Source organism: Anas platyrhynchos, chromosome 27, assembly GCF_047663525.1.
Source record: "Anas platyrhynchos isolate ZD024472 breed Pekin duck chromosome 27, IASCAAS_PekinDuck_T2T, whole genome shotgun sequence".
Lineage (NCBI taxonomy): Eukaryota > Metazoa > Chordata > Aves > Anseriformes > Anatidae > Anas > Anas platyrhynchos.
The window spans coordinates 4,309,465-4,321,523 of record NC_092613.1 but is presented as its reverse complement, the minus strand read 5'-3'; the positions used below and the strand labels follow the sequence as shown (position 1 = coordinate 4,321,523).

At 59.3% G+C, this 12,059-nt stretch overlaps 1 protein-coding gene across 19 annotated transcripts in view; it reads right to left on the bottom strand.

The window, feature by feature from the left end:
* The window catches only part of ANKS1A (ankyrin repeat and sterile alpha motif domain containing 1A), a 105,900-nt gene that overhangs the window by 6,470 nt on the left and 87,371 nt on the right, over positions 1 to 12,059 (bottom strand). For 12 of the 19 annotated variants that reach the window (XM_027445034.3, XM_072028565.1, XM_072028566.1 and 9 more), the window contains 10 exons: positions 7,749 to 7,847; positions 6,842 to 6,994; positions 6,521 to 6,628; positions 3,918 to 4,082; positions 3,321 to 3,446; positions 3,019 to 3,090; positions 2,505 to 2,591; positions 2,017 to 2,154; positions 1,012 to 1,182; positions 461 to 559 (listed from right to left, as the gene is read on the bottom strand). In XM_027445034.3, coding sequence (XP_027300835.3) covers positions 461 to 559; positions 1,012 to 1,182; positions 2,017 to 2,154; positions 2,505 to 2,591; positions 3,019 to 3,090; positions 3,321 to 3,446; positions 3,918 to 4,082; positions 6,521 to 6,628; positions 6,842 to 6,994; positions 7,749 to 7,847 — 1,218 coding nt within the window. The remainder of the gene's footprint in view (positions 1 to 460; positions 560 to 1,011; positions 1,183 to 2,016; positions 2,155 to 2,504; positions 2,592 to 3,018; positions 3,091 to 3,320; positions 3,447 to 3,917; positions 4,083 to 6,520; positions 6,629 to 6,841; positions 6,995 to 7,748; positions 7,848 to 12,059) is intronic. The other 7 variants (XM_072028569.1, XM_072028570.1, XM_072028571.1 and 4 more) reach the window with 1 other exon arrangement.

Sequence of the window (12,059 nt, the reverse complement as noted above, 5' to 3'; positions counted from 1 at the left end):
AAGCCCCTATCACCACTAGCGACAGCTTCACTTCGTTTCACAAACAAGCATGAAAAATTCAGCGCTGTGGAGACGGCTCTATAAAAAAATCAGAGGCAGAGGGGGAGAGAGGGAGACAGCTCCAGGCAGGTGAACTCCCATGTGATTTACTCTCCTGACCAAGCAAGGCTCTTTCCTCTTGTCCTCCTGCATCAGGATCCTACAGGAAGGTTACCACCACCAGCAGAGCAACGCGGGTAGCTGAGAGCTGCCACTCTGCATCAGCGGGGAGACTCTGAGCAGTTTGTCCCCGGGGTCCATCGGAGCCCGCAGTGCAGGCCCTGGAACGAGCGGGGAGGGAAAACGGCGGCGAGGCAGGACACGGGAGCACGGCAGGAGGCACGGGGGGAAGCAGGGAGGCCGGTGGCAGCTGGGGCAGCCCAGGGTTGGTAATGGGAGATGGCAGGAAAAGGGTAAAGACCTTAGCTCCGGGACTAACAGACTGCAGCGGCAGGTAGGAGGGGCGGTGTGTTGTACAGGTGTGACAGTAACAACAGCGGGTGTCGGGAGGGAGCGGCACCTGAGCGGGGGGAAGCAAGCAGAACACAGACAAAAGGAGACATTAAAGGAAAGCAACGGCTGGTGCAGCAGTCCCTGCTCCTCAGCAGCTCCAACCTCGGCGCGTTTTGGCTCCGAGGGTGCTCCCACACTGCAAACTGCAGGGTGCCCACTGAGCTCCCTGTGGCTCTGCAGGTTTGTACACGGAAGCTGCACTGGATCCAAGCAGGACACTTAACCCCAATCCCACCTGGGGCATTTCCACCTCTTCTCACCCTCATCCCAGCAGGGGAAGCCCCGCCACCACAGCACAGCCACCAGCAGAGCCACAGCTGCTGCAGTACCGGCAGTGCCTGAAGCTACGGGCACCCCGTCTGCACCCAGGCGTCCCCACCACGACAAGGGGGTTTAGGCAAGCTGTGCCCAGGAGAAACCCCAGCTAGGACCACGCAGACGACACTTGCGCATACGTACTGCAGATTTCCTCATGCCGGCTCGCGGTTTAGGCACCGGTTTGGAAGATTTCGTTTCGATCGTCTCTCCTGCTGCAGCGCCCAGCGGCTTCGCTCTCTGGGCTTGGAGGGCCAGCTGGTAGGCGACCTCAAACGCCTGCCCCAACGTGAGGATGATCTCGTACGTCAGGTTCTTTGGAGAGAGCAGAAAACACACAACCGTTAGGTGCACGTCAGCTCCACACCCTGACACACTCGGCAGCCGAGGGACGAGCTTGCTCTGGAGACGCAGACCCTCAGCAGGGCTCATCCTGCCACGTCCCCAGCTCCCTCTCCGCTGAGCAATGTCCCCCACACCTTCCCGGGGCCACCTGCAAGCCTGCTGTGGCCCCTTGGGCATTGCAACGTAGCAGCGTTTTGCGTCAGAAAGAGAAAAAAGCCCGTTCTGCATAACTGATTCTGCCCAAGAAGAAAAGCAAGCGATGCTTCCACACACTCAGTGAATTAAAAGGCTGTTAAATCAGCCTATTACACTGTGTGTAATTGAGAGCATGTTAGGGCTTTGTTCACAGCATATTCCCCAAGAGGAAAAATCTCCTGCCCTGGTTTATTCAGCACTGGAGACTGCAGTAATGAAGGCAGACAAATATCCTCTTTGTCAACAGGGCTGGAAAGTAAAAGCATTCTGAGCTAAGACTCCTAACGGAAGGTTTTAGGGTAGAAATAGGTAAGAACCCCAGAATGGGCCAGATCCTGGTCTCTGCCTTGCCAATAAAGCTGAGTAATTACACAACTGCACAGATTGGACCCACCCGAAACAGAAACCACCGCTGGAGTCTGATCACACAGACTGAACCCGCACACAAAGAGGTGTGAGTGTCAGCTTCCTTCAGCAACCCTCTGACCGCTCGGACTGCAACATCTCTCCTGGCAGCACCTCAGGGCACTCAGAGGTGGCCTGAAGGGAGATGGACAAGCTACGAGCACCACAAACAGCCCTGAGGCCGGACGCTCCACCCCGACTCACCACATCCACGGTGCTGAAGACGTGGCAGTAGTGGTGGCTGGTCTGCAGGTCCTTGGTGATGTAGGCGAACGTGCAGAGATCATCGGGGTCCTGAGCAGCGCAGGAAATGTTCCGGATCTCGTGCTCAGCAATGACGTTCTGTAGGACACAACCACAGCGTCACCCTTGTGGGAAGGGCAAACACACCCAGCAAAGGGAGCGGTGACAAAGCGTGTGCTGGGGACAGGGAGGGGTTTCTCCCAGCCAGACCAGTGCCAGCTCTTTCCCCTAGTAGGAATAAATGGCAACGGGGTCCCCAAGCAGCCTGCTGGCCAAGCCTTTGGCATTCAGGTAACCGTCACCACCCTGGTGCTCCCCCCTGGCCCCGGCAGCTCTGCAGGACCAGCCGTGGCTTCTGGAGGCACCAGATGCGACCTGCAGCCCCTCAGGCAGGTGGCACTGCAGGTCTTGTCCCTCCAGGCACCAGCTTCCAGGCGTTTTAAGCTCACCTTGTTAGAGGCATCGATGAACTTCACCCCCTTATACGTGATGGACAGTATTATGGTCGGGATCTTCTTCATATGTTCGGTGGATTTCTTTGGAAACAAGAACACTCAGGTGAACGGCTGTGAACAACGCCCCCGTCCTCAGCACCACCCCAACCCTGCTGGGGGCCAGCACAGACCCTCAAGGGCAAGCCCCTGGCGGGCTTGGACCAGGAGGCAGAAAACCTGCTGCTGGTGGAAGGAGACGGGAAGGGATGGGGATGTGAAGCGAGCCTGGTTTTCTCAGCAAAAACCCTGATTCTCCTCCTGCACAACCACACAAATTGGAGGGAAGGGCACTGGGGAGGGGCCCGTTCACTAGGGACAGTGGCCACAGCCTGTTACATGGCCTGGGCCCCTGCTCTCCCTGCCTGTGGGGTCTGGAGAACCACAGCTACACCAACACCCCCCCGTTGCCCTCTCCTCATCATCCCCCTCGGGCTGCGAGCCGACCCCCCCGTCCCCACAGCCCCCTTACCCTCATCTTGGCACAGGCATCCTGCGTGGACTCCGTCCCTCGGAGGTCCTTGATCAGCATGGAGCCCAGGTACTGTCAGGAGGAGGAGGAGATGTTAACGTGCTCTCAGACACCCCGAAGGCTTCGGGTGCAAACTTCCCAGCCCCAAAGCAAGGCCACAGCCCGGCGAGGAGCCAGCAGCCACGGCTATAGAGGAGCAGGTCGCCCAGGGAGGGGGGAGGATGTGTGCCACCTCCCCGTGCAGCACCCTGAGCCCACAGCCTCCTTGCCCCATCCACCCACACAAGCCAGGAGCCACTTACGTTGGCCTCGTACCCGCAGGACTCGAAGATGAGCTTCTCTGGCTGGTGCTGCCAGTTCTGGACTGGGGCGTACGGGGCAGCCAGGCTGGGGGGGCGCAGGGTCAGCTTTGACTCCCGACGCTCCTCCTGCAGGGGTAGAAAGGTGCACGTAAAACCACAGCGCATCTTCCCCGGGGAGAAACACAGATCTTGGGGGAGGCTCTGTGGGTTGATGGTTCCCAAAATCTCACAGGATCTGGGAGGGGGCAGCACGCTGCGGGTGAAGGTGCTCATGGATGTGCACGTCACCCATTAGAGCGGTGAGACTGAGGCCCAGGTTGCTGTCCGTAGGCTCCCTGTCTCTGTTTCCTTATCTTCTCAGCTAAAATAGTAGGAAAGCTACATGGCCTCCCTATTTTCTTCACGGTTTCCTTGTTTTTTCCCAGATTTGGGCCTACGAGACAAGCTGCTGGTGGCGGCAGCAGCGATGGAAGCTCTGTCGGATCTGCTCCCTGACCCTCCATGCATCATCCTAACTCCTCGCTGGCTCCAGAGGAGGGGGAGCCTGCACTGAGCCGTGCAGAGGGGCCCGCAGGACGCACGGAAGCAGGCACTGACCTGTGCTTTGTAGCGGTCCACTCTGGAGTACGGCGCAACCTCGCTGCCCCGCTCGTGTTGCCTCTTCCCGGTGTCTCCGGAGGGCAGCAGGAGATCTGCGGATCTGCCCGTGCAGGAGTCGTTCTGGCTCAGGGGTGACGACGTCTGGGACACCAAGTCCTGGCACTGAAACGGGCAGACACCAAGACCCGTCCCCGTCAGCCTGCGCTGCAGCTCTGCCCGCACCGCGCTCCTCCTCGTGCTGCCTCTGCCCCCGCTACCCTCTGGCCTGGGAGCAGGCAGCCAGCACCAGCAGAGCAGGATTTGGCTGCTGGCGCTTCCCTTGGGGTGTGCTGGTCCTGCAGGCGCTGTTATCTGCACTGTGTTATCAGCACAGCCTGGCCAGGATTTGTGCCCCGAGTCAATGCTCGAGCAGCAGCCGCTGCCCTGCAGCCGCCCAGAGCGCGAGGAAGGGAAGGGCTCGAGCCCAAAGCTGTGCCTTGGCTTCCAGTTGGCATCACCGTGATAATTTCTCCCTAGGAACCAGGACCAGGGTCTGCACTGCCCCTTACACTGCCCAGCACAACGGGTGCAGTGAGCAGTTACCAGGGTCAGCCCCTGCTCTGCGGGCTTGTGGCTCAGCACCTTCACTCAGGTCATTTCTCTTCCCCTCCGCACCCCTGCTCTGCTCCAGGACGGTTCCAGCCAAGCACATCCCTACCTCCTGTCTGAGGAGGGCAGGAGGCACGCCGGGCTGCGGGCAGGGTGTTTGCAGGGCTCTGCTAAAGCACCGAGCAAAGCCCTGGGATCAGCCGCCCCCGGAGAGCCTGGCTCTGCCTGCAGGCAGCACTCGCAGCCTGGCCGTGCCAAGCAGCCCGGCAGGCAGCGCGGGGAGCTCGCAGCTGCAGCACGCATTAGTCCTATTCAAGGGGCTTGCTTAATTTGCCATTGACGTCCTTCCGCTCCCCAGCCGCAGCCAGGCGCTGGGAGGCACCAGCTGCAGCGCCAGGAAGGGCTGCGAACGGCCCCGTTCTCCTCCTCAGCCTCCAAACCCCACACGCCCACCGGCCGGTGCCGCACAAAAGGACTCCTCTCCCCACCACCGAGCCCCAGGAGGGTGTCTCAGGGAAGCTGGCTGCTTCCCACCAGGGCTTCTCTCGTCTGGGAAGGCGGTGGGTGAAGGCGTGGGGTTTGTGGGGTCACCCTCCTGGCTCCCAGCGCTCTGGGTGCAGCGCCAGCACGAAGCTTCTCGCACCTAACTCTGGTTCCTAAAAACTCCAGGACACGGCAGCACAACTTGCCGCAGTTACGACTGCTTGAAAAGCCCTGGGAATGCAGGGCAGAAGAGAGGAGCTCTGCAGCAGAGAAAGGAGCAGATGGTTGGGACGGGGAAACCCCAGTCGCTCCCAGTTCCTGCTCCAGGAAGCCGATCTGCAAACACTGGGATGAAGCAGTGCGACCCGCTCACCCTGCGTGCCTTGCTGCCCTCCTACGAAGCTCGCAGGTTAGCTGCAAGCTCAAGGCTTTGTTAAATCCAGCTCGCAGACAGCAATTCTCAGCAAGAACAGCAAACATGACCGCTCCCCTCCCAGACACCCCAGTGCAGAGGGGCCTGACGTCCAAAGCTCCCACTGCTGCAGCAAAAATCAACATCCACAAATCACCCCGAGGGCTACTTGGCTGCGGGAGCAGCAGCTCTTAGACAACCCCAGCAGCCCAAGGAGATGGATCTCAGCCTCCCCAGGGGTGCAATCAAAACGTCACATCCCAGCTGCATCCCATCGCAGCAGCTGAGCAGGGTGCATCTGTCCAAGGGACGGTGCCGGTCGCTGCTGCGTGACCCAACCAAAGGAAGGTTTGCCCGGCACGATGTGGCACCTGAAATTTGTTCTCTCTCTGTCCTAGTGCTCCAGGGTTCAGGCTGGTCTGAGATAAGGGGAATTTTCCCCTTCCTGCAACCAGGAGGTTTTCTGATACGGGTGCTTGTGAGAAGACCCAGCAATGACAGCTGTGTCTTGGGCTCTGCATCACCTTCGGCAGCAGCCAAGGTGCGTCCATGGGAACGGCTCAACACAAAACTCCCTCCTCTGCACCGCCAGCTGCGTGTGGTTGCCTCAGCACTTCAGGAACTTTCTTCCCAAACCACCAAGTGTCTGAGAGCCGGGAGTAACCCGAGCTTCCAGGTCAAATCGATTTGTTCTAATCAGAAAAAAAGCTTTTTTTTTTTTTTGAGAAAAAAAAGCAATGCAATTTTCAAAGATCACTCTCTACACTTATTACTCTCGCTACCTACTTTCAGAGGAGTTTTAACTTAAATATTGACATTGTAGGGGTTTTATTTTCTTTTTTATTGATTTTGCTAGGCAGAATTTCCTGTGCATGGAAGAAGCAGCGGAAGGCTGAACCAGCCTCCCTGCTGAGCCTCGCTGCCCACGCAGGACCTGCGCCCTCCCTAAATGTGCTCCCTGAGCCCTACAGAGGTGTCAGCCGCTAACCAGGAGGTGGTGATTCCTGGCAGACCCGGGATTAGTTCTTTGAAAGAAAAGGGAGGAAAGTGAAGGTGAGCCAGGGCAGAGCAAAGCACCCGGCCACTCCCGGGAGTGGGGACACAACCGGTGACTCACTCTCAGCTGTGAGAACCGCGGCGGCTTGGCCGGTGGCTCCTCGTAGGGCCGGTCCGCCAGCGAGGCGATGATCCTCTTCCGATGGCCGAGCAGGTTCACCTTCAGCACCTGCAGGGAGAGGCGGGTGGCTGTCAGCAGGGCTGGAGAGATGCACAGCAGCTTTGGGGAGCACAGGAGCTGCAGCTCCCCGCACGCCCCCCAGCTTTCCTGCCCCCTGCACGAAGCGAAGCGTCCCCCTCCGAGCGGTGCGCTCACGTTGAACACAGCTCCCTGCGAGGAACGGCTTGGGGGGAAGGCAGCCAGGACCCCAGCAGTACTCACGTTTACTATTTCAAGCTCCCAGAGGTTTTTCACAGTGTCGATAGAGCTGTAGCCGCTCGAGAGGAAGGACTGGATGTAGTCCTGCAGCCCCAAGGAGTCGAGCCAGGCGGGAACCGAAGGCTGGCTGTTCCCATCGCAGCCCAGGGGTTTTAACTGCGAAAGCACAAGGCACAAAGAGGTTAAAGCCCCGGGGCAGGGAGCCCAAAGCATGCGGCGTCTGCAATTACAGCCAGTTTAAATGCTATCACCATCTCCCCTCGCAGCTTTCATGTACAAAACATCGCTGCACAAACAGGGAATGAACCTCAGCAGCCTCGCCCTTGCCGTGAGCCCTCTCCCAGGTGGGCAGGAGAAGCTGTGGGGGCTTGGAGGGCACCACTGCCCACCCCAAGCACAGCGAGAGGCACGGTCTGCCTGGTATAAGCAAGGAGAACAGCTCCAGAAAAGCCCTTTCCGTGGCCTTCCCGGCACAGCAGGCGAGCTGAATCCTCTCTGAACTCGCACGCAAGGGCCCTGGTTACAGCAGGGGAGGTGTCAGTGAGGTTAGAACTAGTTTCCCTGGCTCTGCACCAGCCTTTCTTCTTGCAAAAACCCCTTTTCTCCTGCTCTTCTCATTGGCACTCCCAACCTCTGCAGCCACCGAGCCAAGGACATGCGGCAGAAGAGGCTGCTCAGAGCAGGCCCCCCAGGAGTGACACCCCCCCCGTCCCCAGCACCGAGATGCCTCCCGGGGTCATCCCACCCCCGGAGCTGGAGGCCCACACGTTCCTCCTCCAAACCCCTCCCCGCTGCCCCCGCCATCCTTTGGGGTCACCGGGACACAGCTGGAGGCAGAGGGCCTGGTTTTGTTCCCTCTGCCCTCAGATCCACCCCGGGCCCTGCTCCCCATGGGGACGTCGGCGCTCACCTTCGGGAGGGAGCGAGCTGCCTGCAGGAGTTTGCGGCGGTGCTGCGGGTCACCGATCCCGATGTCCCGAAGGTCCTGGTCTTCCATGACATTACAGCCCTGCGGGGACAGGAAGGGGAGACGTGGGAGCGGAGCCCATGCACGTTACAGCCCCCACCCTACCTCGGTCCCCAGCACTGCCCGTGCAGCCCCCTGGTGCTGGCCCCGAGGATGCAGCTCGGATGCAGCTCAGCCCCACGCAGCCTCACGTCCCCACTTTGGCACCGACACAGCTGGCAGAGAGGGGCTGTGGCACTGCAGCACCCGCAGGGTGGCCTGGGGGGAGCAGTGCTGCTGCCCCCTGCCCAGCACAGCCAGCCACGAGCGTCCTCACCCAGCCTCTGGGTTTCAGGCCATCATTACAGCGACCTCGTCTGAGAGGCAAATTGCTACTTAACAGTGCCATTTCCCAATGCCCGAGTAACCCCCAGCATCTGAGTGACCCCCAGCATCGGGCTCTGCTCAGCCTCCCTCCAGCACCACCGAGAAAACGCATTTCTTTCCACGAGAGCAGCAGAGCTCAGCTTTCTCCTCCTTTCCCTCGTTCCGGGGAGCAGCTCGCCCCCAGGGACGCGCTGCCTGCCCCTCACTGCTTGGCTACAGCTCGGCTCGTGCCCCCTGCCCTGTGCGGAGCAGGAAGGGATGGATGCATGCAGACCGTGCTTACTCACCCCCCTCCACCACCATCCGTTTTTCCCCGTACCTGGGGGAGCTCAGCGTGCAGCCCGGGCTCGGCTCCCCATGGCTCTCGTGCGACCACGGCACCGCAGCAGCGAGCTCGGGGCTCAGGGACGCGCAGCGCCGGCCCGCACCCAGATCCCCCCCCCCAGGACCTGCCTCCCTCTGCTCTTGGGAGAGGCACAGCTGAAGGTCTGAGCTGCCGGCGCTCCGCTGTTCCACATTTTGGTTTTGTAAGAGAAACCTAATTAAAATTGGCTGTCGGGCAACGTGCTGCTGCAAGGGCACACAGGCTGCGCAAACAGCGGGCAGGACGGCCAGGGCTTCGGGAATGGGAGCTGGGGGGAGAATCTCTCCCTGTTCTCTTTAAAGGGCAGTTTTTAAGTTCCTTCCCACTCTGCTTGCTCGGTTTGTGCCCACTGGAAGATGGGGCTCAGCCACGTGCCACGTCCGTAGCCTGTCACGGTAACTCCTTGGGCTCTCCGTCCCCAGGATTTGCTCTGCCACCAGGACGCTGAGATGAGTGCTCAGAGCAGCGGCGAATTAACGCTGCAGATAAGAGGTGCCCGAAGCAATGTCGCTGGGAGAGCTGCCCTCGGAGGCCAGACTGCAGAGAAACCATTATTTAGCAAATGACAGTGGCAAATTAAATCAGCGGGTGGCTGGGAAGCAGGGCTCGGCAGGCGCTCGGTGACCGCCAGCGCCCGCAGCAGCGAGACGGGCGCTCCTCTGCCCCCGTCCTCCCTTGGCAGGCAGAGCCGCCCGACGCCCTCGATTCCTGGCAGGCCTTGGGGGGACCGAGACCGCAGATCTGGAGCAGACAGCTGCAGCACAAAAGCGTTTGTCGTCGGGAGCTGCTTAAACAGCCGAAAGCTGGGGCTGAAGGCCCTGCAGCTGACGAGGGCGGTTTGTTCCCTGCCTTCCCAAAGGTCAGCTCGCAGCAGCAGGCTGGGCGCTGGGCTGGGGCACCCGCTGCCAGCTGCAAAGCGCCCCCGGGGCCACTTGAAATGGCACCGTGGGATGGGTGGCAGCTCCATGGGGCCACACTGATAGATTGCACCTCGTGTCCTGCAAGCCAACTGTTGGGCTGCACCTGAGCACCCGAAGCCTCCGCCAAGGATGGCACTGTGCCGTGGAAGCTGCCCTGCGCTGCTCCCAGTTGCAAGAGGAGGCTCTCTGCTGGTGGAAGGCTCCGCTGTGCCCATGTGCTGGAAGAGCAGCCCAGGCTCCAAACCAGGCAGAGAGCAAACCCCGTCCCAAGCAGGGCACAGAGGCTGCCGCTGTCGGAGGCAGCGATCACCCAGCTCGTTAGCAGCAGCCCACTGAAAAGGGAACACATCCCTCCTTCCTTGCTCACAGTTTTTAAGCCAAAAAGCCCCGTTCAGTGTGTTTCTGTAGCAGCAGGAGATGTGTGCTCAGCTCAGGGAAGAGGATGAAGGGCAGCTTAACTCCACGGCCACGCACCTCACCCGGCCAAGCGCTTTCGCAAGCTGCAGCTCTGCTGAAGAGGTCGCCAGAACGTCCTGGGGAGGAACCACGTGTGCGAGGAATTCATCTCCTGGAGTGAGACGGCTTTTAAAGGGCCTTTTAAATGGACAGAAGGTGACCAGAGCCAGCAGTGGGGTGTCTCCAGAAGCCTGGTGAGCAAAGCATTACCCTCCTGCTGGGGGGGCAAAGGGCAGCACGAGGGGACGCCTCCCGACATCCCCACAGCAGCAGCAGGTTAAGGTCATGGCACGGGTACCTGGAGCCTGCAGCTCCCAGCCCCTCGGCCCACTCAGCATCCCAGGACCTGCCCATACCTGAGCTCAGTTGCTCGGTTCCTCCCCAAAGAGCCAGGTGCTGGAGCTGCAGCAGGCGCAGGGGCTCGGGGTGGATGCGGGCGCACCGAGCAAACCTTGCACACACCAGCGAGGGCAGCATGGACCTGAGCAAACGGTGACATTGGCTACACCTAAGTCTCACGTACCAAAATCAATAGGCTTGCTGCTCCTCTGCATTTTTTACTCCTGCTGATTTTCCAGCGTTGAGCCTTTTGGTGCTAGTGCGCTGTAGCACAGCCACGCCTGGCTAGCACGGCCCCTCTCCAAACGAGCAGCGTGGAGCTGGCTGTGCACGCATTTCCAGTTTGCTCACACATTTCCAGTTTGCTCACACATTTCCAGGTTGCACACACATTTCCAGGCTGCCTGTTTTATGCTGACATGTACCATGCCAGGCCCAAGGCAAGGCAATAGGTGTTCTCCCACTTTTGGCATCTCCAATTCAATAAAAATGGCTTGCTGTGCAGCAGGGTTACAAGCTAGTTAAATACTGTAAGAGCCACAGCTTTCTCTACTACTCCTTATTTTGATGTGTCACATTAAATTCCCTCGGTGCCAGTCTGTATTCTCAGGGTACTTAACCAGGATAGACAAAGCAGAGCAGCTCTGAATAAATCATTACTCTATTGTGCATGAGCCTCTGCTTGGAGGAGCGTCCTTTATACCCATCCGGATTTCATCTCCAAAGAAAAAAATAAGCTGCCACTAAAATAGATAATTAAATGCAAACACGCTGGAGATCTTTTAACCTTTGCCAGCTGAACAGATGAGCTGTTTATTCTCAGACTTTAAACCTGTTTGCATTTAACACACTGTTCAGACAAAAGCCAAGGGGCAGGGGTGCTCCGTGCAGCGCCCTGGTCCCACTGCCACCTGCCCCCGCGCCACGCAGCGATTGCCACGGGTCTGCTCGGTGCCCTGCTCGCTGTGTCTGATAAATCCTTCACATCAGGAGCCCCCTAAGCAAGGAGGGTTCCCTGGCACAAAGACTCTGCTGGGATCCTCTGCAGCTTTCCTCCTTCCCTGCCTTTCCCAGGGGTTCGTGCTGCTCACCACCAGCCTTCAGCCTTCAGCCTTCTCTTCCTCCCTGCCCTGGCTTTCTGCCCTCTGCCCTGCCAGCCAGGCACCGAGCTGCCGAGGCCGCTGGGTCTGTCCCTGAAGCAGGCAGGAGCCATCCCTTTGCTGTAATAAGCAGGGGAGAAATGGAGAAACATCCCCACCCAGCAGCTCGCAGAGGAACAAGGGAAGAGGAGCTCAGTGACGAGCAGAACAAAGCCTCTCCACCACGCAGCGCTGCTGGGAGACTGCCTCGATGCAGGGCTGCGAAATTCCAGAGAAACTGCTCTTTGGTGAGGTTTGTAAAAACGATACCCCACTGTATGGTGTATTTTTTGTGTGTGTGTGTTTTTTTGCTGTTTGCTTTTTTAAAAGCAGGCCATTGGTGCTGGCAGAGGTCAGCAAGCAGGCCAGGAGATGCCATCTCCTGAGCGCCCCGCTGCAGGCTGCCGAGCAGCCCCAGCACCCCAAGCCCAGGCTTACGGCTGGACCCACTCAAGGTCCTCTGAGGACAAATGCAGCAAAAGCCCAAGGCAGGGGAGAGGAAAGCTCCCAGGGACTTGCTTTGCTGTTACCCAGTCCTCTACGGCTCAGAAATGCCAATTAGAATCACCCAAACTTTCTGAAGACGTAGCTCGGGCTGTATGCGTTGTGACAAGTGCTTCTTACCTTGTGCAGGCTGCCAGGCTGAGCACAGCTCGGGGCTGCACGAGGA